Source organism: Bufo gargarizans, chromosome 6 (assembly GCF_014858855.1).
Source record: "Bufo gargarizans isolate SCDJY-AF-19 chromosome 6, ASM1485885v1, whole genome shotgun sequence".
In the NCBI taxonomy this organism is placed as follows: domain Eukaryota; kingdom Metazoa; phylum Chordata; class Amphibia; order Anura; family Bufonidae; genus Bufo; species Bufo gargarizans.
In genome coordinates, this window is record NC_058085.1 from 64,069,111 (window position 1) to 64,095,683 (window position 26,573).

The 26,573-nt window shown below is 46.5% G+C and overlaps 2 protein-coding genes across 2 annotated transcripts in view; one reads left to right on the forward strand and one right to left on the reverse strand.

Annotated features, from left to right (window-relative positions):
- Positions 1 to 1,035: 1,035 nt before the first annotated feature.
- CDR2L (cerebellar degeneration related protein 2 like) lies at positions 1,036 to 18,978 on the reverse strand. Its single transcript, XM_044296133.1, has 6 exons — positions 18,435 to 18,978; positions 8,723 to 8,835; positions 6,281 to 6,429; positions 5,920 to 6,084; positions 4,865 to 5,135; positions 1,036 to 2,304 (listed from the first exon to the last, which is right to left on the reverse strand). Exons 1-6 carry the CDS (start codon positions 18,511 to 18,513, stop codon positions 1,726 to 1,728), a joined length of 1,356 nt encoding a protein of 451 aa, XP_044152068.1. The 5' UTR covers positions 18,514 to 18,978; the 3' UTR covers positions 1,036 to 1,725.
- A 254-nt stretch (positions 18,979 to 19,232) lies between these two features.
- Positions 19,233 to 26,573, forward strand: part of HID1 (HID1 domain containing) — a 61,973-nt gene continuing 54,632 nt past the window's right edge. Inside the window, 1 exon segment of the mRNA XM_044296132.1 lies at positions 19,233 to 19,414. Within this exon segment, the coding sequence (XP_044152067.1) occupies positions 19,349 to 19,414 (66 nt within the window). The 5' untranslated portion in view covers positions 19,233 to 19,348.

Sequence of the window (26,573 nt, forward strand, 5' to 3'; positions counted from 1 at the left end):
TCTGCCAATTCCTGGGCTTCTCTTCTGCCATCCGAGATGTCCACATCACGTCTCGGACTACCTGATGCACACTGTACATTTGGTGGTCCAAGACACTCCCTGTTGCCCTTGGATTGGCCAGCACTGCTCACCTGAGGAGTGCTGGCCAATCCAAGAGCCGGTCTGGACAAACGGAAGATGTCTTGGACTACCAAATGTACAGTGTAAAACAGGTAGTCTGAAAAGTGGTGCAGCCATCTTGGATGACAGAAGAGAAGGGAATCAGAGGATCTGCAACTGTAAAGATGAACAGGAGGTGACCAGGTAAGTGTTCTGTGAATTCCCCACTAAAGTGTTCTTAAACTGGAGAGTCATTTTAACAACCACTTGCCCGCCTTCCCAGGTCCTGCGTCTGTCTCTGTTGACCCACCACTAGAATTGACATATCAATACAACTTGTGTCCACTGTATCAGTGACCACTGTGGTGTCGAAACATTCCCGCTACATCCGGTGACTGGCTGCAGCAGTGACACATGCTTATGACAAATGATCACTGTAGCCAGGTGAATAGAGACCCCCCTAGAGGACCCTGAAAGCGATGGCATGGGATTGGTAAGTCAGTCCTTTCCTATGAAATGACTCTGCAGTAAGGCTGTAAGTGCAGTCACATTTGTCAGTACACAGCAGTGATGTGAGCATATAGGCAGTGAATGGAGGTCAGCTGGGGTGTGCACGCAGGGTCCGGGGTGGCATGTTCAAAACCGAAACTATTCTGAATAAAACACACAATAAACCGCCATCTTATTGCATACACGATAGGGCTCCCGCAGCACCTCTACGCCATCTTTTAACTGCATAGGTGCTGGAAGCATGGCTTTCATAGGGTGATCGTATGACGTTAATGTTCATATATTACTGGTAGCTGCTCAGCGATGGGTCACAGTGACAGGTCCAGGGACGCTGTGATTGTGGAGAGGCAGGGCCCTCTTCACCTGCAATGCTGGATAGATCACCATTATGGTGCCTAGGTTGTAGTGTATTAAAAAAGGTATAAATGGCCTATTGGGTTTTTTATTTTTTTTGTAGTCGAAAAAGTTCTACCTGGGTTTGGAAGGAAAGACGCACACAGACGCACAAAGGTAAAAAGGATAATACATTTAGCAGCGGAGTGCAGAGGCGAATTCTGCTGAGCTTAAAACACTGATGCAGACAGCAATGGACCTCTCCAAAAACCTCCTTGTATGAAACACGTGCCACGCGACAGGCATGCTGTATATACCTGTAATGACCAGCCAGTTATAGATAGGCTGGCGGTGACACCGCTCTTTATAGTGTTGTATACGGACTGGAGCTACATGGTTAACAATTAGTGTTGCAAATGTGAACTAACGCATATCGACTTCTATGATACGGGGTAATAGGTATTGTTCTACACTACGTACCAGCCAATTCTTCCTGGGATAGCCAGGACCATGGATGAAGTCGGACCGTAACCCACGATAAAGGTCTAAAGAGACCCTGAGCTGCAGATTTCACTTATGCTGATAGTAATAGTAATACATGAATAATGCATTGGCTGTGCAGAGCAAAGCTTATTCAGAAAATGGACCACTGGATTATTCATATGTGGACACGTAAGTGCACCAGTGGAGTCTGCTATGAGCAGTGAGAAAAGAGCTCCGCAGGCAGGGAGAACATAAGTGTGCAGGGGCAGCAACACTGTAAAATTTGGTCTTGATGGGCCTTCACTTGCCACCAGGACCCTTCCCAGCGCTAACATCTTGCTTGGTTCTCTGGATGCGATTAAATATCTCTTTAAACAGAGCCTTGTACTCGGGTTGACTCTGCTCCAGCCGTCGGTCGGCAGCCTCCAGCTGCAGGGTCAGTGCTCTCTCGGGCTCTTCTTCCTCGGCAGGGAGGTCTCTGCTGGAATTGTCTCTGGACACCGGACGAGAAGTCTGCACTCCGGCATGGCAGAGGTTGTCCTCGTGTTTCCTGCATTTGGCCAACAGCTCCTCGTAACGTTCCAGCAGCGCGTGATACTGCTCATCCACCTCTCGCAGAATAGACATACCACGGCGCCTCGTGTTGGCGTGCAGGGTATAATTCCCTGCGTGGCGGCTGGCGGCGTCTCTCCCTACGATATCGTTCAGCGCTGTGTCGCTGCAGCTTTTCCTGACGGCTGAGTTTGGAGACGCTGGATTCCTGCTCACGTTTTCCTCCCCCTCCAATGGCTCTGGGTCATCCGTTTCTGGGGTCTTGTTAAGGGGTTCTAGCAGTGCCTGTGATAGGCTATCCCCCCGGCTTAGGAGATAACGCTTCACCTGTGTGAATATATAAAAATATGAACCGTTATCAAGTATACAGTGCAGTAATTAGATTGCTGAGAATTCATCTCGCCATCGCATATTTTAGGCTGCAGCATCCGTCTGCCTGAATGCATCTGCAGATTTCGGATACAAAGGCTTTTTGAAAGCATGATTGCTCTTTGTCTTTGTCCAATTGTCTTCCTACATAGACAATTACAGACAATTAGGGCGCTTGTTTCTAGGAGCACACTGGTGACATTTATGAGCACAATGATATCATAATTACGGATGGAAAAAAATGGCCCATGGACCCAACAACGCGTTCAGCCAACATTTCATGCATTCCCTGTCCTAAAGAGCAAGGGAGACATGGGGCACGTCAGCTATACACTATGTCAGATGATAAATATGGGGCAATTTCCGTCTTTACAACACATGCTCTATCCAGCAGTTTCCGGTGGGGCCACACGACATCCATCTGGTCATGCAAAATAGCAGCATTATTATTGCACCACGCACCATACATCTACAGCACAGGCTTGTCCATATAAAAAGGGTTATATCTGACCACAAAAAAATTATAATGGAAAGAGCTGCAAATGCCACAATAATCACCTCTTCAATTCTCAACCGATCCAGCGCAGACATTCCGGTTGGGAACCCGGTCCTTTATGGCCAGCGTTTGACTGCTGTAGTCAATTGGTGGCCTAGTAGCATCATGGCTGCCATCGCTGTGCAGTGAATGGCAGGTGACTGCTGAGGCCACCAACTAGCTGCAGTGGTCACATGCCAGCCACTTGCGAATAAAGACCAAGGGGCCATTGGATTGTCTGTGCCAGATCAGCAGAGAATTTGAGAGGTGAGTAATTTTTTTATTGTATCTTATAACATTTACTGCTGTGTTTAGTTTCCTTCCAGAGGATGTAACCCCTTTAAGAAAGGAAAATAAAGTGGTTGTGCAAATAACAAAATCACTGCATCCAAAATACGCCATGTCCTTAAATGGAACCTGTCACCAGTTTTATGGTGTCCTAACTAAGGGCAACATAAATAAGTGACTGATTCTCTTAGCAAAATGCTGGGTCACTTTCTTTAATTGACCCAGTCAATCTGCCAACATCTTGTATTGAAAATCTCCAGCTGATAATGATGAGTCATGAATATTCATGAGCTCCTGACTCTCCCCGCCCACCTGCTGCTGAATGACAGTTTGCTGCCATAGGAATCAGCAGCAGGTGGGCAGGGGAGTGGCTATAGCTCTGAATTAAATATACGCTGGACTCAATGACATCACGCTGGACTCAAATCAGCTCATTAGCATGCGGCATGTGGCATCTTTGTGTGTATATTATGAGGTAACCATCTGTCACACCAGTAAGTGAATACATCTAAGGTACTTTTTAGTAGTTAATGATTGTATATAATTAGTTAGATTATAATCAAATATCCACATGACAGGTTCCCTTTAAAGGGTCTGTGTCACGAAATATATTCTACATTTTTCAAATCAGCACCTGGATATGAATACTTTTATAATTGCATATAATTAAAAATGTAGTATAGCCAGTGAGTTATTCAATAAAATGTACCTGTATAGCGCCACCTGCTGTTTGTTCTTTTCCTTATTAATTGCCCGTCTCACTGAGCTGGACGAACGTGCTCATTTTAAATCTTCAACGGCCACAAGCCATATGTTCTGCTAGAAGCTGTGACAGTTAGGGCTTGTTCACACGACCGTGTGCCTTCCACAATTTGCGGTACGGAACAGGAGGCCCATTATAGAGATGCCTATTCTTGTCCGCAAAACGGACAAGAATAGGACAGGACAGAGCAACGGATGCGGACAGCACTCTGTGTGCTGTCCACATGTTTTGTGGACCCATTGAAATGAATGGTTCCGTATACGGACCGTATGCGGAACGCAGAAAATGGCCCGTATATGGAATGCAAAAGACGTTCGTGTGCATGAGCCCTTACAGGGAGAGAGCTGCAACAGAAAGCACATGCCCCCTGAGCTGCCAGGCTGAAGGTCATCGAGCAGAGCTATTGGACCGGTGGTGATCTCAGGACCCATGTGAGGTATGGGACTGGTTCGAGCTTTGTTAGAAAGGTATTGTCAAGTACTATATAATGTCTGATTTTAATTTTTTACATCAATTATGGGATAACCCCTTTAAGGGGTTAATGGTGGTGAGTAAAAGTGCCCATATGCATAGGAGCAATGTCTGTTGAACATGCCAATTTCAGCAGGACTGGATGACTACGCACGGGGGTGTGCTGGCTCTCCTCCCAACATATGATGATGAAGGATGAACTTCAACATGCCTGATGGTTTTGTTCTCAGGCGTCTGGCAGCTGCATGCTCCCCTCTTTCCAATGCGTGTGTATGGGGGAGTTAAAAGGAATAGCTGTTGGCTGAAGAGTCATCTAGGGAAGGTGCATGGCCACCTTTACTTTTGCAGCAGTCACCAGGTCACCCTTGCGGTTGCATTGCAATCACAGTATTCCTACAATTATTACTACACCTCCCATGTAACCACACATCGCCCCAGCCTTAGGATCTGAATAAACTCACTTGTTTCATCTGCTGTAGTTCTTGCAGTTCACTCTCCAGCTCTTTTATACGCATCTTGCAGTTTTCCATCTCACAAGCTCTTTGCTCCAGCTCAGCGTACTCCTGGATGACAGCCTGGTACTCCTGTTCGGCCCTCTCCTTCCGCTGCCGTTCCTCTGCTACCTGCGCCCTCAAAGCATTCACAGCCATCTGCAAACGCTGATTTTCCATCTGTAAAGGTCTCTGAGACAGGTCCAGGCAAGAAGCATGCTTGCTGACTGTTTCATCATACCTGCGCACAAGCATACTGGACCATCAACAAAAAAACTTTGAGAAGATTTCTACCATGCATAAGTAAAGTTATTTTACCGATGTTGGTCTCCTGTGCTTAGATGGCTCTGAATGATTTTGAGTTTGCTTAGATCTGCTGTGTACAACCTCCTCCCCCTCCCTGCTGCTATCTCTTAATATTGAGAGAAGGGAGGAGGAGAGCAGAGAGAGCCATCAGAAACAGAAGCAGTGCTTTGACGGATTTACGTCAGATTTAGCAGCCCAGCAACTAGGTAAAGGACTTACACACACTCTCTGCAGAAAAACAAATAGTAGGAAATTTTAACAAAGAATATTTGGGTGTCATTTACACATATACGCCAATTTTGTGGCATATACCTGGCGCAAATCCTGTTGCACACCATGTTTTGGAAGAATCTGTGACTTTCCCCCGCTTATGCTAGGTCTATAAAAGGTGGCATGAAGTGACGTGTTTGGGGAAGGGGACGGGACGGCATTTTCTACGTCTGGTTTAGGCATAGAAAATGGTCTAAATGTAAGAAAACAAGAAAGCTGTCCTATATATAGAATCGGCGGTGAATACACAAAGTTATGTAGAGGCCTGCGCCTGTACATATTTCAGTGATCCACCGCCAGGTATAGAGCTTATTAAGACCGGCATCTAAAATGCAGGTCTTAATAAATGTGCCCCTTAGTACTTATGTAAAATGTCTGTGAGTAAGAAATATAACATGTGCCTCAAGGTTCCCTAAAGTTTTAAAATGTTTTCTATAGTCATATCTTACCAGTTACTAGGGTACAGTTCACGTAAACAAGGAAAGGTGTGGATAGTGCGACGCCTTTCTCTCTTCTCCCTTCTGGTTCGTACCTTGTCCAGACCTTGCAATTCCTCAACCTGTCTCTGCAGGTCCTCTACCTGCTTCTGCAGACCATCTATAGTATCTGTTAAACTGGAGATAAGGAATATTGACAATCAGGTCTGGATGAAATATAAGTGTTTCCCTCCCCTAGTAGGTAAATTGTTCCATGAAAACTCATCGATGGTTAGCCAGACTGGGCTCCTGAACATACGGCTCTGCTGCTGGAGATGATGATTAGATCTGAGCAAAGTAGAGTCTGGTTCCTCACATTTCGCAATTTCCTCACCTTTCTATTTTCTGTTGGGCCACCTTGTTTTCGTGTAGAAGCCGGACATTGGTGACTTCCAGGTCTCGTGCTACTGTGTCCAATTGCTCATACACCTTGGCGTGTTGCTCGTTCACCTGCCGCAGCATCTCCAGCTGTTTACTCAGGTACTGCAGTGCCACAAAGAACACAAAAGTAAAAAACTCGGATTTTTTATTTTGCTATTTAGTTCGTGTGTATTTTAAGTTATACAAAATCAACAGTGCTTTAGGCCAAAGGTGTATGGAGGGGGTACTGTTTCACTCTCCAGTCCTGGAGGGGGTACTGTTTCACTCTCCAGTCCTGGAGGGGATACTGTTTCACTCTCCAGTTCCGAAGGGGGTACTGTTTCACTCTCCAGTCCTGGAGGGGGTACTGTTTCACTCTCCAGTCCTCGAGGGGGTACTGTTTCACTCTCCAGTCCTCGAGGGGGTACTGTTTCACTCTCCAGTCCTCGAGGGGATATTGTTTCACTGTCCAGTCCTGGAGGGGGTACTGTTTCACTCTCCAGTCCTGGAGGGGATACTGTTTTACTCTCCAGTCCTCGAGGGGGTACTGTTTCACTCTCCAGTCCTGGAGGGGATACTGTTTCACTCTCCAGTCCTGGAGGGGGTACTGTTTCACTCTCCAGTCCTCGAGGAGGTACTGTTTCACTCTCCAGTCCTGGAGGGGGTACTGTTTCACTCTCCAGTTCCGGAGGGGGTACTGTTTCACTTTCCAGTCCTGGAAGGAGCACTGTTTTCCCATTGAAGAGACACACCCGTGTATGGAAACTTATTTTTCAGACAATGCCCCATGAGAAAAGGGTAATCAAAGTAGCTTATCTGCCAAACAAAAGATACCCATCTGTAGACATTGCTGGTTTGGGGTTTTTGCCTCTCATCAGAGCAGGATGAGATACCTAAGGCTACCTGCACATGGGTGCGGGAGGTCTTGCAGAAATTCCACACTCATTGCCAGGACCCAATGAAAGATGCTGATGACAACAGACTTTTTCATAAAGTTTTATAAATCCATTATTACTGTATATAAGCTAGCAGGTAGCATTTTGAATTACACTAAGAAAGTTTCTCTAAAAACTCTAAGGCCATGTTGACCAATGGACCTCACTGACTTATTGGCAAGGGAACCCTTCAAGGAGACTTCGAATAACAATGTGAACAGTCGCAGTGCTTAAGACACCTGAAGCATTGTATGTATTAGCATCCGGCCATTCATTTCACTGCTACTTTAGTGGAAATGTAGCATTACATATGGGTTATTCAGATGAATAGCTAACCATGTAATGGAAGGATACACAGGGTTCACCTTAAAGGGGTTCTCCGGGCTTTTAATATTGATGACCTATCCTCAGGATAGGTCATCAATATCAGATTGGGGGGGGATCTGACACCCCCGCCGATCTGCTAAAGGGAAGGTGCGCGCAGTGAGCCTGTGCCGTCTCCCTTCTCTCTTCCTGCTTGACATAGACATAGCAGCAGCGAGCAGGAAGAGAGAAGGAATATGGTACACGCGCACTGAGCGCGTCTTTCCTTTATACAGCTGATCGGCGGGGGTCTGACACCGGGCACCCCTGCCGATCAGCTGTATGAAGGGAAGATGCGCTGATCTGATATTAATGACCTATCCTAAAGATACGTCATCAATAATAAAACCCGGAGAACCCCTTTAATGGGAGTGTCCCTCTGCTCTGGCTCATAGAGGGAGTTCCTGAACAGGGCCACCCCTCGCTGTGAGTGCTAATAGGGAATACAGATCAGGGTTGTGCCAAGTTAGAAATGTATACCCTATCCACAGGAAAGGGAGTAAGAGTTTTGTCCCAGTGGTCCGACTCCCACAGATCAGATACTTAGCCCCTGCCCTGTGGATCTCTACCCCATATGAATGGAGCGTCAGGTGGCACTTGTCTGTTGCTGCTCCTTCCATTTCTATGGGACTGCCAGAGATAGCCAAGCACTCAGTCCATAGGGAATAAACGGAGCAGCAGTATACAGGTTCGTCCATACGAGGGTATGCGAACTTAATATTTTGATCAGTGGCAGTCTCCCTGTTTTCCAGGAGATCAATACTGAAGATATATCCTCAGGATAGGTCATCCACATCTGATACTTGGGAGTCCAACTCCTGGCACCACCAATGATCAGCTGTTTGAAAAGGCTGTGGAACTCCGGTGAGCACACCGAGCACAGCGCCGTACACTGTATAATGGCTGTGCTTGGTATTGCAGCCCAGGCCTATTCTGAGGTGCACGTAGGCCATGTGACCGATAAACGTGACGTCACTGCCCTAGGAACAGGCTGTAGCCTCCTCAAACAGCTGAACGGCAGGGATGCTGGGAGTCGGACCCCTACCGATCGGATACTAAGGATAGGTCATCAATATTGAAGTCCAAGCATTCTTTTACACCAGGTGCTGGCCGGTTACCTCAATCTCCTGCACCTGGTCCTCATTGCTCAGGTACATCTGCTGCAGAGATACTTCTAATTCCTTGTTGCGCTCCAACAGGGTCTTCCCCAGTTCGGCTGCCAGATGCAGATCTGGTGGAGAAAATGAGAATTATGCTGGGGCTACAACTACACTTTTTTGTCGCATTGATTTTAACAACAGAGTGACCTCTGCAGTGCGCACAAATGCATACAAGTCAATTTACTGCTTTGGACTTCAGCTGTCGCTCAATCTCAGAGGTTTTCCGAGATACTGATTGGTGGGGGTCTCACAACCAGGACCCCGCCAATCAGCTGTTTGACAAGGCATGTGCCTTCTGTCAGCTCAACAAAGACAGCGCTGTACATTGTATAGTGGCTGCACTTGGTATTGCACCATTCACTTAAGGGCCCATCCAGACGGCCGTTTGCGGAACGGGTGCAGACCCATTCATTTCAGTGGGGCCTGATAGGCATTTTCTATTATGGTTGCTGCCATGTGCGGTCCGTCTGAATGAGGCCTTAATGAGGCTGAGCTGCGCCGAGGCCATGTGATCGATGTACGTGTCGTCACTTGGCCTAGGAAAAGCAGCGAGAAGGCCAAGGCACTATTGCTAGCTCTCATGCCTTCTCGAACAGCTGATCGGCAGGGGTTCTCGGGTCTTAGACCCCCACCAATCAGATACTGATGACCTATCCTGAGGATAAAAGTCTCGGAAAAACCCTTTTTAAATTCAATCAAAAGCTCTACAAAAAGTCAAGGTGTAGCCTCAGCCTTGTAAGGCGCATCTTATTCCTGAGAACGACCACCACCACTCTATGGCCGAGGCTGGGTTTTACACGTTCAGCTTTTTCGTGGGAGTGATCCTGGCTCCAAAACTGCTTCGGAAAAACCTGATTGTGTAAACGTAGCCTAATACATAAAGAACGCTTCCATGATGAATGTTATATATTATTCATATTTCCCCTTCCACGTAGTGTTCACGTCTGACGGCCACGTAGACTGTCAGGCACCTCACATTCATAATTCATAGAAATACAATGGACGGCTGTAAATTAATGGCAGGCTGCAAGAACAAAGTGGAGACATAAGTGACAAAAGTCTACGGGATTTCGAAAGAAAAATCATGCTTTGAAGTGACAACTCATTGTTGTTGTTTTGTTTCCCGAGTGTCTAAAGGGAATCTTTCACCAGCGACCTCCTTATCCAACTGTTTGCATAGCTGTGGGTCACACTGTTTTTCCTTAGTTGATCCGAGGCTCCATTCCTGAGTTGTTATACTTTTCCACAATATGCAAATTAGGTATTTGGTGCAATGAGGGTATAACCATGATGTTTTAAATTATGCAAATGAGCCTCTAGGAGCAACGGGGGCGTTCCCATTACACCTAGAGGCTCTGCTCTCACTGCAACTGCTGCGCCCTCTGCACTATAGCTGACAGGACCAGACCTGATGACGTTTACACTGCCTGGTCCTGTCAATGAAAGTGCAGAGGACACGGCAGTTACAAAGAGAGCAGAGCCTCTAGGTGTAATGACAACGCCCCCGTTGCTCCTAGAGGCTCATTTGCATATATTAAAACATCATTTCTCTCAGCAATGCGGCCACATAGGAACACGGGAGCAACGCAGATGTCTTCAGCTGCCAAGTGCACATGTAACAGGTTAGGTACAAATCTGCTGACAGGTGCCCTTTAAAGGGGCATTCCCATCTCGGACATTGCTAGGATATGCTGTTAATGTCAGATGGGTGCGGGTCCCACTCCTCCCTCCAGAATGGGGCCCCAGAAGTGAAGAAGAGCACACCGTGGCTTGCACTCCATTCACTGCTATGGAAGTCGTACAAAAGTCAAGAGAGCACGCTTGGCTGTTTTCGGAACTCACATAGGGGGGAATATAGAGCAAGCTGCGCAATCGCGGCCACCTCTCAGTTCACCGCTATGGGACTGCCAGATATAGCCAAGCCTGCACGCACCTATTTTTGGAACTCTCATAGCAGAGAATGGAAGGGGGGCAGCGCATGCACGAGCGCGCTCCCTGCACTTTGGGCGCCCTGTTCTGGAGATAGGTGCGGGTACCACCTCTGGGAACTGATGGCATATCTTTGCTATATGCCATCAATGCTCCAGGCAAGAACACCCCTTTAACAAAAGCAAGTGTGTCTGCATATAAAACTGCTGAGAGGCTTATCCCGAAGCTCCTGGGCCCTATAGTGCAATATGTAACAGAGCCCCCCACCTACCGTGTGCCATTTATAATACTGATGCCTTCCTATGTGCGCCAGGGATTACTGCTATCTCTGCACCACCTATAGCAGGGGTCAGCAACTACAGCTCCCAGCATGCATACTTACTCGGTTGTTCTTGTAACTCCTATAGAAGATTCTGGGAGTTGTAGTTTCAGAACAGCTGGAGTGCCGGAGGTTGCTGATCCCTGCCCTATAGCTACGCCCTGAACCCCTGTATGAGGTAGAGGGTCCTCTGTTTTAGGTATAGAGGAATCTGTTCAACTTCAAAAACCGCTAGCAATATATGGCCTTGTATATGCAATTACTAGGTGGCTACGGACTACCATGGCTCATGCACACGACCATTTTTGTTTTGCGGTCTGCAAATTACGGATCCGCAAAACACGGATACCGGCCATATGCATTCCGCATTTTGCGGAACGGAACATCCGGACCCTAATACAAAAGTCCTATCCTTGTCCGTAATGCGGACAGTAATAGGACATGTTTTATTTTTTTGCGGAATGGACATACGGAGATTGAATGCACACTGGGTCATTTCTACAATGGGCTGCCCGTTCTACAATAGACATTTCTACAATGGGCTGCCCGTTCCGTTCCGCAAATTGCGGAAGGCACGTGGTCGGCTTCCGTTTTTTGCGGATCCACAGTTTGCGGACCGCAAAAAAAGGCACGGTCGTCTGCATGAGGCCTAACTCACTTATCTGGAGGACTTTTTCCCCTGTGTGAAGGGGGCAGCAGCTTATGAAGCCCCTGCATCTCTCAGGATGTGCTGTAATTAGCTCTTGCTAACCCCTTCCTCCCTAGCATAGAAACATATAGCCCCCTGTGAGACCCCCATCATTTCCTCCTCCACTGTCTAGAGAGAGATATAGCGATCTACTTCCAGAGTAGGGATGAATGAACGCCGTCCGGGCCGATACACCTGCTTTCTTCACTACGCGGGCACTGAGAGGAACAGGGAAGCCGCTGAGCATGTCAGTCCACCTCTGAATGCAGGAGAAGGTGGACCAGAAGGATAAACAGCAGGGGGCACTGCCAGGAGAAAAATGGCATGTACATTAACCCCTTAGTGACCAGCCTGTTTTGGGCCTTACTGACCAAGCGTTTTTTCTTCCTTTATTTTCATTGCCGCGTTCCAAGAGCTATAACCTTTTTATTTTTCCGTCTATATAGCTTTATGAGGGCTTGTTTTTTGCGGGAAAAATCTAACTTTTTAATGGCGCCATTTTGGGGTACACATAACTTATATTAACTCTTTCTGACAGGGAGATAGGAAAAACAGCAATACTGCCACAGCGTTTTTACGTTATAAATTTGACAGCGTTAATTTTTTGGTACAAATAACATAATATCTTCATTCTTTGGGTCAGTACGATTACAGCGATACCAAATACATAGTGTTTTTTTTACATTTTACTACAATTTTTCAATAAAACCCCCTTTTTTTTTTTAAAAAGAAAAAAATGTTTTTGCATTGCCGCTTCCCAAGACCCATAACTTTTTTAATTTTTCTTTCTATGGAGTTGTGTGAGGGCTTGATTTTTGTGGGACAACTTGTATTTTTCATAGGTATCGTTTTGGTGTAAATGGCACTTTTTGATTGTTTGTTATTAAGTTTTTTCGGTGGCAACTAAGAAAAATGTTTAAATGGAGAGGGGTAAATGGGTAAATGGTAAAATTCATCTACTAATCCATTCTACTATGAATTTTACCATTTACCCATTTACCCCTCTCCATATTTCTGCATTTTTATCCTTTTGTAGTTATACAGATAATGTTCCTAAAGACCTTCGACCCACAGATGGCATTTGTATGTTCCAGTATATTTATTTATTTATATTTTTATATTGTGACTTTTATGTCATTTTTTACATTTTAATATTCATATGTAATAAAATGTTTTTTACGTAAAAAATCCAGCAGGGCACAGTTTTATAATATGCTAGTTACATTTTTAGAAAAAACGCATCTAAACTGAAAAAACCGCAGCCATACCGCATTAAAACCGCAATGGAAGGAATTGTATTGAAATGATCCAGAATCCGGAGATTTCAGATTACTGAATGCAGTATAAAAAGAGGAGTGGGATGTAGAGCGCTTCAACCACTGAGGAAGGGGTGTAGACGCCCCAAAACCCGTCAGGTAGGAACCTGAACTGTTAAATTTGAACAGCAGTGAACTTACCGCTCAGGGCGGTCATACCGATGGTAAGAAGAGGATTACACCTGGAGTGATTTATTACGCTATAACGCTGGAACTGTTTATTTGAACCAGCACTTGGAGTAATTCTTGATATATACCACTGGGACATTTCAAAATAAGTTGCGGTTTGTGGCACAATGAACATCACTAGTGCCGCCTACATTGTTTGCGATCTTTCATTTCTAGGAATTAGACAACAATGTGGACTGCAGATTGTGATACAATCAACACAACTGTCGCCATTACATGCGATTTTTTCAAGTGCCCTTTTCTAGAATAGGATGGATTAATAAGGTTTATACCTCAGTTTACCGGTACCATTTTATATTGTAGTGTATGTGATTGTTATATTTTATAGTAGTACAATATTTTATTGGACTTGGCAGGTCCTACCTGAACTAGGAGAGCAGGGCAGGCCAGACAGGTCCTGGTAGTGGGAGACTCCATTATTAGGGGAACAGATAGGGAAATCTGTCACAAAGACCGTGATCGCCGAACAGTGTGCTGTCTTCCTGGCGCTAGAGTTCGACACATCGCGGATCGGGTTGACAGATTACTGGGAGGGGCTGGAGAAGATCCAGCGGTCATGGTCCATATCGGAACCAATGACAAAGTTAGGGGTAGGTGGAGAGTCCTTAAAAATGATTACAGGGATTTAGGTCAAAAGCTGAGGGCAAGGACCTCTAAGGTAGTATTTTCCGAAATACTGCCTGTACCACGAGCCACACAAGAAAGGCAACGGGAGATTAACAAGTGGCTCAAGAACTGGTGTAGGAAGGAGGGGTTTGGGTTCCTGGAGAACTGGGCCGACTTCTCTATCGGCTACAGGCTCTATCATAGGGACGGGCTGCACCTCAATGGGGAAGGGACAGCTGTGTTGGGGGAGAAGATGGCTAGAAGGTTGGAGGAGTGTTTAAACTAGGGACGGGGGGAGGGAAATTACATTATAGGAGGGGAAGATAGTGCAGATACAGACCGGGGGCAAAGTAATGGGACTGGGGGAGGAATGGAAGGAGGGACTAGAACAGTTCAGAAGGAAAGGTGTAGGGTAAAAAATATACATAAACCTCTTAAGAAGGACCTTTCACCTGTAAAAACATTGTGAACTAAGTATACAGACATGTAGAGCGGCGCCCATGGATCTCACTGCACTTACTATTATGCCCGGGCACCGCTCCGTTCTCCCGTTATGCCCTCCGGTATCTCCGCTCTGTAAGTTATAGTAGGCGGTGGCGGTGTCTGCCCTTGTCCTGTGGGCGTCTCCTTCTCCACGGCTGCAGCGCTGGCCAATCGCAGGTTTTTTTCTCCCAGGCTGTGAGCTGTGCGCTGCAGCCGAGGAGAAGGAGACGCCCACAGGACACGTGCAGACACCGCCTACTATAACTTACAGAGCGGAGATACCGGAAGGCATAACGGGAGAACGGATCGGTGCCCGGGCATAATAGTAAGTGCACTGAGATCCCCGGGCGCCGCTCTACATGTCTGTATACTTAGTTCACAATGTTTTTACAGGTGAAAGGTCTTCTTTAATTGTATGTATACTAATGCCAGAAGCCTGACTAATAAAACTGGGGAACTGGAATTAGTGATTTGTGATGAGGACTATGTCATGTGGGAATAACTGAGACATGGCTGGATGATAGCTATGACTGGGCAGTTAATGTACAAGGTTACAGTCTGTTTAGAAAGGATCCCAAAAACCGGAGGGGGGGTTCTCCTTTATGTAAAGTCTTGTTTAAAGCCCACAGTCCGAGAAGATATAAGTGAGGGCCATGAACATGTGAAGTCACTGTGGGTAGAAATACATGGAGGCAGAAACAATAATAGGAGTTTACTATAAACCACCTAATATACCAGAGTCCACAGAAAATCTACTACTAAACGAGATAGATGAGGCGGCAAATCATAATGAGGTGGTTATTATGGGGGACTTCAACTACTCAGATATAGACTAGGAAACTGAAACTTGTATATCTCATAAGGGAAACAGGTTCTTGGCAATAACCAAAGACAATTACCTTTCCCAACTGGTTCAGGACCCGACTAGAGGGACGGCCATACTAGACTTAGTATTAACCAATAGGCCGGACAGAACAACAGACGTGCAGGTCGGGGACACCTTGAAAATAGGGACCATAAAGTAATAACCTTCCAATTATCATTCAAAAGAGCGTTTCTACACGGAGGAACAAAAATACTAAACTTAAAAAAATCTAAATTTAGCCAACTAAGAGAGGCCATAGGCCGAACTAACTGGGACAAAGTCCTCCAAAAAAAAATACAGCCACAAAATGGGATATCTTTAAAAACATCCTAAAATCTCATTGTGAGAGGTACCTACCGTATGGTAATAAAAGGTTAAGGAACAAAAAGAAACCAATGTGGATAAACAGAACTGTAAAGAAAGCAATAAATGACAAAAAGAAAGCATATAAAACACTAAAACAGGAGGGGAGCACGGAAGCACTGAAAAACTATAAGGAAAAAAATAGAACATGTAAAAAACAAATAAAAGCGTCCAAACTAGAGACCGAGAGATTAATTGCCAAAGAGAGTAAAACTAATCCTAAAATGTTTGTCAATTATATAAATGGTAAAAAGTATAAATCTGAAGGGGTCAGCCCTTTAAAGAGTAATGAGGGGGGAGTCGCAGAGAGCGACGAGGAGAAAGCAAAGCTGTTAAATATTTTTTTCTCCAATGTATTCACTGAGGAAAATAAACTGTCAGATGAAATGCTGAATGTAAAAATAAATTCCCCATTAATAGTGTCCTGTCTGACCCAGGAAGAAGTACAACAGCGACTTAAAAAGATTAAAATAGACAAATCGCCAGGACCAGATGGCATACACCCCCGTATCCTAAGGGAATGTCATAAGTAATGTCATAGCCAGACGCTTATTTCTGATATTTGCTGACTCTATACTGACAGGGAATGTCCCACAGGATTGGCACATGGCAAATGTGGTGCCAATATTCAAAAAGGCTCCAAAAACAGAGCCTGGAAACTATAGGCCGGTAAGTTTAACATCTGTCGTGGGTAAACTGTTTGAAGGTTTTCTAAGAGATGCTATGTTAGCATCTCAACGGAAATAAGCAAATAACGCCATATCAGCATGGCTTCGTGAGGGATCGGTCATGTCAGACTAATTTAATCAGTTTCTATGAGGAGGTAAGTTCTAGACTTGACAGCGGCGAATCAATGGATGTCGTGTATCTGGACTTCTCCAAAGCATTTGACACTGTACCACATAAAAGGTTAGTATATAAAATGAGAATGCTCGGACTGGGAGAAAACGTCTGTATGTGGGTAAGTAACTGGCTCAGTGATAGAAAACAGAGGGTGGTTATTAACGGTACACACTCAGATTGGGTCACTGTTACTAGTGGAGTACCTCAGGGGTCAGTATTGGTTCCTATTCTCTTCAATATATTAATTAATGATCTTGTAGAAGGCTTGCATAGTAAAATATCAATTTTTGCAGATGACACTAAACTGTGTAAAGTAATTAACACTGAAGAGGACAGTATACTACTACAGAGCGATCTGGATAGATTGGAGGCTTGGGCAGATAAGTGGCAGATGAGGTTTAACACTGACAAATTTAAGGTTATGCACATGGGAAGGAATAATGCAAGTCACCCGTACATACTAAATGGTAAAACACTCGGTAACACTGACATGGAAAAGGATCTAGGAATTTTAATAAACAGCAAACTAAGCTGCAAAAACCAGTGTCAGGCAGCTGCTGCCAAGGCCAATAAGATAATGGGTTGCATCAGAAGGGGCATAGATGCCCGTGATGAGAACATAGTCCTACCATTATACAAATCACTAGTCAGACCACACATGGAGTGCTGTGTACAGTTCTGGGCTCCTGTGAACAAGGCAGACATAGCAGAGCTGGAGAGGGTCCAGAGGAGGGCAACTAAAGTAATAACTGTAATGGGGCAACTACAGTACCCTGAAAGATTATCAAAATTAGGGTTATTCACTTTAGAAAAAAGACGACTGAGGGGAGATCTAATTAATATGTATAAATATATCAGGGGTCAGTACAGAGATCTATCCCATCATCTATTCATTCCCAGGACTGTGACTGTGACGAGGGGACATCCTCTGCGTCTGGAGGAAAGAAGGTTTGTACACAAACATAGAAGAGGATTCTTTACGGTAAGAGCAGTGAGACTATGGAACTCTCTGCCTGAGGAGGTGGTGATGGTGAGTACAATAAAGGAATTCAAGAGGGGCCTGGATGTATTTCTGGAGTGTAATAATATTACAGGCTATAGCTACTGATCGTTGATCCAGGGAGTTATTCTGATTGCCTGATTGGAGTCGGGAAGGAATTTTTTATTCCCCTAAAGTGGGGAAAATTGGCTTCTACCTCACAGTTTTGTTTTTTTTCCCCTCTGGATCAACTTGCAGGATGACAGGCCGAACTGGATGGACAAATGTCTTTTTTCGGCCTTATATACTATGTTACTGTAAAACAAACCATTTCCCGAACTCAGGTTCGGTTCCAGGGAACCACTTGGAACCAAACCCGAGTTCGGGAAATGTTTTTTTACAGTACAAATTAATTTATGAAGTTATTACCCAAAGTCTCGCGAAACTTCGCAAAGCAATAACTTCGGCTCATCGGAGCCAATACATTCTAATACTGTACGGAGCTCCTGCTCCGTAAAGTTTTGGAACAAGGTTTTATGCCAATCGACTTTGGATTTTTCATCTGAAGTCGATTCGCTCAAACCTAGTTACGACCACCTAGCAATCCTGCAGCGGTGGTCGTGCTTGCACACTACATGAAAAAGCCCTGGCCTATATGTGCTCCTAGAGAGGCCGGAACCTTTTCCCATAGTGTGCAAGCACGACCACCACTGCTGGATTGCAGGGTGGTCGTCACCATGGAAACAAGCAGCGTATAATGTGATGGAAAAATGAATCCAGCCAGCAAAGGAGGCAATATGGACAATAACAATACATTAGTAGGGGCCTTATAGTAACTTTCTCTACATGATAAATGCCATTTGCTGAAGTGAGACAACCCCTTTGATGCAGGTCTTAAGATTTTCTTGCAGGAATTTCCGTGAGTTCCCAATTCCTCTGAAAGGGAAGTCGCCGCCAAAACCTCGCCATTCAGAGGAACGGAACAGGGTTCAGAAACGGCTGCGACCAGCCTGACCGGTGTGAATCGGACCCTCAGGCAAGAGTCCAGCGGTCGCGGTGGGAGTCCAGCGGATGACACAGCCCCTCTTACCTTGCTCCAGGTCATGGTGGTCATACCAAGGCTCTTCCTCCTTGCTATGGAACTCTTCCATTCTTCCCGCTCCCAACATCTGTCTGGCTGGAGGCTACGACTACGCACGTGATAGCGGTGGGATTGCCCCTATGACAACACTTCCCTTCAGTAGCAACCGCTTTACCGTGACCTGACCCCTTCAATTTCTAACGAGAGAAATGCGCCAATCTATACTTGCGATTTACACTAGCGCCGTCCTCCATGGCTAGGGCTGGTCACACATACAGGATGAGGACACGCGTGGACCTGTCAGGTGACGATTCGGGGTCGGTTCCTATAGAAATGACCCATAGACAGAGCCTGCAATGACGTCCAATGTTTACACTGCACCCACCATGTATACAGATAGACACTGCACCCCCTATGGGCAGCCTGAGGCCCTGGCACGGACTACAATGCCCAGCACTGCCTCCCTGCGGCCTGTGCGGCTCCCCAGACCCTGTTCTTCCCCTGTATCCCGGCTCCCAGTAAAATCATCCCGTCACATCCCAAGGCCTGGACCGGCTAAACCCCGCCCATCACCTCCAATCTGCAAGCTGATTGGAGGCCGCGTCCACCTCCTTCCCCCCCCTCATCATCATCCGGGAATCCTGCATCCTTAACCCTTGCGGGACCGCATTACGTCAGCGTCCAACGGTGAATGGAGCGTTTTCTACGGCGAGCGGGCGTGGCCTCCTCGCCACATAGGCGGGGTCTTAGAGAGGTCGCCGCGACCGGAGGGGGGGTGGACACGGGACGCCAGCTGAAGGGAGGGGGCGGGTCCAGTGACGCAGGGAGGGAGGTGTGGCTTTACGCGTTGACGGACTGATCCGGTTCCCTGGCTGCTGTAGGCGGATCTGGCAGGGATCTGGACCGGGCCGTGCACAGGCGGGATGGGGAACACCGACACCAAGCTGAACTTTCGGAAAGCGGTCATCCAGCTGACGACGAAAACGCAGGTAACGGGGGGAGGGGCCCGAGCAGCTGCAGGTGTATGTGTTACATATGGTGATGACTCATACATGTACATGATACCTACCTTTCTACCTACCTACCTGTACTGGGATCCAGTCTCCCCTATAATACAATTCATTGACGACGATCAACAATCTAGCAAATCAGTCGGTGTTGGGTTGTCCAGGATTAGATAAACAGCGCCTCCCCTGTCTACAGGTTGTGCCTGGTATAGCAGTCAATGGGGTTGAGCCGCAATATTGCACGCAACCTGTGGACAGGGGTGGCGCCGTTTTTGGAAGAACAGGGGTGGCGCCGTTTTTGGAAGAAAGCAGCCACGTTTTTAATGCTGCACACCCCTTCAACTGCTTATATTTGATTCATTTTTCGTCATGGTTTTCTAAATCCGATAATTCACCATCCCGGGATATAGTAGCTTTAGAAGATCGTGAAAGAGGCGATCAAGAACGGATCCACGTATTATCGCGGTGCTGTGGATTACATATGTGTTACTTTAGTTGTACGCACAGTGAGGGTGTGTTCAGCCCAGGGTATAAAAAAAAAAAACGGACCGCTAACAGATGGCGATCCGTTTTGCAGAACCGATTCACTGGACTGGGGCTGGATCGGGCACGCAGCGATATCCTCGGCATGGAGGGATGGCCTGTGCCCAAAAGTGGTTTTGTGAGTTGACTGTAACGGGTCGGTGTTCAGGCCGGTGGCTGTTAGAAACTAGAATTAACTCTTTAGCTTGCCGACGCCATAAGTCCTTGACGTCTTAATAGGGTTTTCCCTTTGGGGACAATTATGGCACATAGCTAGGATATGCTGTAAAGGTCAGATAGGTGCGGGTCTCAAGAATGGGCCCCCGAAAGTGAGTTCAGAACACACAGCGCAGTAAAACGGCTAGGGCAGCGCTAAAGCACGCACATCAGAGCCGGTGACTGTCACCGAACACACTGCCGGGCAGAAGCTTCCGCCTGGCGGTGTGTTATGATAAACAAAAGAGCCCGTGCCCTGCGTGATTTAGCTCCGGGCAAGGGAGCGCATCGGGGCATAAGATGCTTCGATGCTAGCCTCAGGGGGGCTGCCTGGGTGAAAATAAGCGTATGTGCAGGGTTCAGCTCTCAACCCGGACAACCCCTTTACGACCACGTTCCCTTGATCATGGGGGTCCCAGCAGTCAGACCCCCATCAATAAGACACTTATCACCTGTCGTGTCATAGCTGTTGGACCTTTTCACATTCTCTATCTTTAAAGGTTTTCTTTGGGTGCAAAAATAACAAAAAACTAAAATTTAAAATCCGGGCCAAAATATGTGTCAAAGTAAAATAGAAAAGTTCGCCTGTTAAAGGGCCTGTGTCCACAGGACCGGGGATAACTAAGTGACCCGTGGGGGTCTGAACGCTGGAGCCCCCACTGATCCCCCTTCTTAATTGAGTGGCAGGTTGAGCATATGCCCTGCCTCTCCATCCATTCTCTATGGGGTCGCTGGAGATGGCAGAGTACAGCGCTGGCTATTTCCAGTGGTCCCAAAGAGAATAAATGGAGCAGCAAGGCGTATGTGTGGCCTGTCACACCATCAAAAAGGGGGAACAGGACCCGTTCCTGGGATGAGTGGGGGTCAGATTCGGACCCCACTAATCATATAGTTATGCCCTATGGTGTGGAGAGGATAACTTGAAAACCTGGACAACCCCTTTAAATCCTCCACCACCAGTATCTCTTTACATGGCAGAAGTGATGCCTGTAAATACGGAATATCATCACTACCGCCATGTAAACCATACGTGTCAATACTGGAGAATGTGACGCACTGTGCAGAATTTTTCAGGCATAAATCCAACCCCCTTTGCAGGTCATAACATTTAACAAAGCCCAAGCAAACACCAACTGGTTTTATTTTTCAGTTTCCGTTCCTTATATTTGCGTTCCATATACGGAACCATTCATTTCAATGGATCCGCAAAAAATAAAAACGGAAGGTACTCCATATGCCTTCCGTTTGCGTTCAAAGATAGAACATGTCCTATTATTGTCCGCATAACGGACAAGGATAGTACTGTTCTATCAGGGGCAAGCTGTTCCGTTCCGCAAAAAACGGAATGCACGCGGACGTAATTCGTTTTTTGCAGACTACAAAATACTGAAAAAGACATACGGTCGTGTGCAATAGGCCTAATGGTGGTGATCCTGGAGCAGAGGTATTAGGGGGGGCAACTAGAGGAGAGGCAATATTAGGGGGGGGGGCATCTGGAGCTGTGGCACTAATGGGGGTGCACCTAAAGCAGAGGCATTGGGGGGTCCTAGGGCAGAGTCCCCCCAATGCCACTCTGAACTCTGCAGAGAGCAGCACACATACACAGATCTGTGTCTGCTATAAACAAATCCCCTATTTCCCCCTTACAGTCTCCCACAGCTCACTACTGTCACACACCTGAGAAATCAGCACAGCACCGCAGAGGAGTCCTTTTCTGCAGTTTTCTGACAGCAGGGAGGGCAGGAGGATGGCCAGACATGTTCTCTCCTCCTTCACTGCCAGCAGCCTGGGAAGTGTAGAAGATACTGCTCCTGTACAATATACACCAGTAGGAGGCTGCATCACTGTGCGATACTGCCACCTAGTGGCTACAATAATTATCTCTCCTGAGAAACAAGAGAAATAATTACTCCTCCGTCTTATCTCCGGGCGCAGGAAACTGGGGGCCCACCAAAGAATCCCCCGCCTCCCCGGTGGGTCAGTCTGAGCCTGACCAAACCCATCAAGGTATCAACTCCACAAGACCTCTGATGGTGTCCTATGGGAATTTAGGGGCCAAGTCAACGCCATGAACTCTCTGTCATGGCCCTCAAACCATGGGGACACCTTTTGTCCAGGTAAGTGACGGACACAGACCCGACCGTCCACAAGCTGTGAAAGACAATGTGATATATCAGACCAGGTCTTCCACTGCCTCATGGTCAGGTTCTGATGCTCATGTGACCGTTGTAGGTGCCTTTGGTGGTGGACAGGGATCAGTATGGACGCTCTGACCTGTCAATGGGAATATGCAGTCACAGTAGGGGATCGGACCAGACTGGCTAGCCTTTGCTCCTCAAGTGCATCAGTGAGCCTGTCAAGCTTCACTTTTGGTAGGTCCTAACCACTGTGTATCATGAACACCTCACAAGACCCGCCGTCCTGGAGAAGCCCTAACCCGGTCGTCTCGCCATCACAGTTTGGTCCTTCTCAAAGTCACACAGATCCTATCGCCTGCGCATTTTTCTCCATTTGCATCACAAATTTCCTTTCTGTAAGGATTGTCCATACAGGGGGCAGGAGATGCAGAAGCCAGCGCAGCGTCGTAGAGGTGACGCCCACACGCTGTGTCTTACGTCTGGAGCTGCCATGCAGTTTAATACCGAGGATGAGTAAACAAAGGTGTAGGAGCAGGGATCTGAGCCAACGCCAACGGGCAGCCCAACGTGTCACGTCTGTCCGAGCAGGGAGACGCTGTAGACTGGTGGACATGGCCTGTGTGATAACACCTGGCTGTCATCATGGCTGCTGCAGGACTCTCCTATATGAATAAGACAGGTGAACTAGGAAAGTCACTGCCCCCCCCCCCCCCCCCCCTCAACCGGTGGACAGTCTGAAGAACAGGCGTCGCAGGGAAAGCGAGCCCCCTCCCCACATTAACCACGTGTATGTGTCATCCATGAATTAAAGGTGCACCGTTCCTCAGTATACCGCATGTGAATGGTGCTGTAAACTAAGGTGACAATACAGCAATGTATGTGTGTGTATGTATATATATATATATATACATACACACACAGAAAATAGTAGGTGACTTCGCTTCAGGACATAAAATATTCCACATTAGGATCGTGTCACTCAGGTATTTTTTTATTTTTTATTTTGCCCTGCGCAAAATAAAATGCCTTTGCCCTGCGCGATTTAGCGCAGGGCAAAGGAGAGCATCGAAGCATGAACTGCTCCGATGCTCATGTCAGGGGGGCTGCCGGGGTGAAAATGGAGGGATGTCCAGGTTCAGCTCTGAACCCCGACAACCCCTTTAAGACCCTTGTGTACATAGATTGGCGGTAATGTAATTGATTGTCTCAGGACCCTTTTTACACGATCAGTGGGTGTTCCAGCAGTCAGACCCCAGCAATCTGATATTTATCACCTATCCTGTAGATAGGCGATAGGTCATTATGGTAGGACAACTCTTTTAATTATAATGTAGATTATGTGCAATCTGAGGAGGTGAAGATTTGGTCAATTTCATGCCAGACATTTATGCGTAAACGGGTTAAATAGTTTCTCACTTCAGTAAATGGCATTTATCATGCAGTTAATACAAGGCACTTACTAATGTATTGTGATTGTCCATATGGCCTCCTTTCCATCACATTATACACAGCACGTATCTGTGGTTATTACACACTATAGGGAAAGGCTGGAAGTGCGCATAGGCCAACACCTTTAGCTATAGTGTGCAAGCACTGCCACCGCTGCTGGATTGCGGAGTGGTCAAAACCATGGATTCAAGCAGTGTATAATGTGATAGAAAGGAGGCAATATGGACAATCACAATACATTAGTAAGAGCCTTGTATTAATTTTTTCTACAGGATAAATGCCAATTTCTGAAGTGAGACAACCCCTTTAAGTGTGCTACACTTAATAGGGTTAGGCATAAATGTCTTGGTGTGTGCATTGCGTGTTTCCTATGTGTGATTGGTGTGTGCTATATATGTTCTATGCATCAGTGGCATGTGAGCCATGTATAAGGCTGGTTTCATACGGGCGTTGCTGAAAAAGGTGCGGGTGCGTTGCGGGAACATGCGCAATTTTTCAACGCGAGTGCAAAACATTGTAATGCGTTTTGCACGAGCGTGAGAAAAATCGGCATGTTTGGTACCGAGAAACATGGTTATAAGGGAAAATAATAGCATTCTGAATACAGAATGCATAGTACAATAGCGCTGGAGGGGTTAAAAAAAGAATAATAAAAATTTAACTCTCCTTAATCCACTTGCTCGCACAGCCCGGCTTCTCTTCTTTCTTCTTCTTTGAGGAATAGGACCTTTTGATGACGTCACTGCGCTCATCACATGGTCCATCACCATGGTGATGGATCATGTGATAAGCGCAGTGACGTCATCAAAGGTCCTTTTCCTGTGCACAGCAAAGAAGAAGACAGAAGAGATGCCGGCTGCGCGAACAAGTGGATTAAGGAGAGTTAAATTTTTATTATTCTTTTTTTAACCCCTCCAGCGCTATTGTACTATGCATTCTGTATTCAGAATGCTATTATTTTCCCTTATAACCATGTTATAAGGGAAAATAATAATGATCGGGGCTCCATCTCGATCGTCTCTTAGCAACCGTGCGTGAAAATCTTGCTTGCGGATGCTTGCGATTTTCACGCAGCCCCATTCACTTCTATGGGGCTTGCGTTGCGCAGAATATAAAACATTCTGCGATTTTCATGCAATGCACAAGTGATGCGTGAAAAACAACGCTCATGTACACAGCACCATAGAAATGAATGGGTCAGGATTCAGTGCGGGTGCAATGCGTTCAACTCGCGCATTGCACCCACGCGGAAATCTCGCCCGTGTGAAAGAGGCCCAAGTGTCTTGCGTGCCACATGTGTCCAATGAGCGATTGGTGTGACTTAAGTGCAGGATATCCATATATGTGTAAATTCTGGCACATGTATGTTTATGTATTTTGCTGTGAATGCCTGCCTTCATCTTTAACCCCTTCTCGACTGCAATCCGTTTATATACGTGATATTTGCACATACCCCGTGCAGCTAGCACGTGTATAAACGTCAAGCCAGCTCTCTAATCCAAGCGCTGCAAAGCGCTTGGATTAAAGCTTCTGCCCCTGTCCTGCTGCTGTCACGGACAGCATACAGTTCAGTAATGCCGGCAAGGGACCAATCGGAGTGGCCCCTTGCCGGCAATCGATCCGATTGGTTAGTCTGTGCAAACTAACCAATTGGATCGCGGCAGTAAAAAAATGCCGGTTTCAGGCTATGGTCTGCTCTCTGCAGATCAGAGCCTGAAATCAGGTAGTTTCCCTGTTGCCCCCCCCCCCGATCTGTGCGCCTCCAAGCCCCCCCTTGTCCCCGCCTGCCCCTTATGAAGTTCCCCCCGCTCCCATCCACATTCCTGCGATCCGCCCCCTCCCCGCCCCATACATTCCTCCTGCCCCCATTTGCGCTGCTTCAGCCTCCCTCAATGCTGGCCGTACCCCCCGCTCCCCTTTTCAAGGCTGCTTCCTGCCTCCGATGCGGTCCCCCTGCTGTGTGTGATGGCGGCGGCTCCATTCCTGAGCCGCCGCCATCAGCAGAGAGTGTCGGCTCTATGCTGACACTCTGCTGTAAACCCATAGATGCCATGGCAGCGGCATCCATGGGGTTAATAGAGGGAGGGGGCTCCCTCTCTCCACCATTGGGGCTGCTGTGCTGCGATGGCAGCGCCCGATGGTTGCCATGGCAAATGGACGCTTTTCAAAAGCGTCCAGTGTTGCCACCTACAGGGCATCTGTAAGAGCATTGCAAAGTATAGTACAGCCATCAGCCCCACTGGATCTTCATCTCATCCCGCAAAAAATGAGACCCTACCTAAGAAAATCGCTCAAAAAATAAAAAAAAACTATAGTTCTTAGAACATTGAGACACTAAAACATAATTTTTTTATTTCAAATAAAAAAAATTAAAAAAAGTGTACATATTGGGTATTGCCGCATCGGTAATAACCTGCTCGATAAAAATATCACATGACCTAACCCCTCAGATGAACATCGTAAAAGAAATAAAAATAAAAAAAACTGTGCCAAAAAGCAATTTTTGTCACCTTACATCACAAAAAGTGCAACAGCAAGTGATCAAAAAGGCTTATGACCCCCATCCCCCAGTACCAATCAAACCGTCACCTCATCCCGCAAAAAATGATACCCTATTTAAGACAATCGCCCAAAAAATAAAAAAGCTATGACTCTCAGACTATGGAGACACTAAAACATAATTTTTTTTGTTTCAGAAATGCTATTATTGTGTAAAACTTAAATAAATAAGAAAAAGTATACATATTAGGTATTGCCACGTCCGTAATGATCTTCTCTATAAAACTGTCACATGACCGAACCCCTCAGATAAACGC

Coding starts and splice junctions, on each gene's coding strand:
- CDR2L (XM_044296133.1), bottom strand. CDS start 18,513: ATGTTGGGAGCGGGAAGAATGGAAGAGTTCCATAGCAAGGAGGAAGAG. Junction 6,085..6,280: donor GCCCAACAGAAAATAGAAAG/GTGAGGAAATTG, acceptor CCTTATCTCCAG/TTTAACAGATACTATAGATG. Junction 2,305..4,864: donor AACTACAGCAGATGAAACAA/GTGAGTTTATTC, acceptor ATATTCACACAG/GTGAAGCGTTATCTCCTAAG.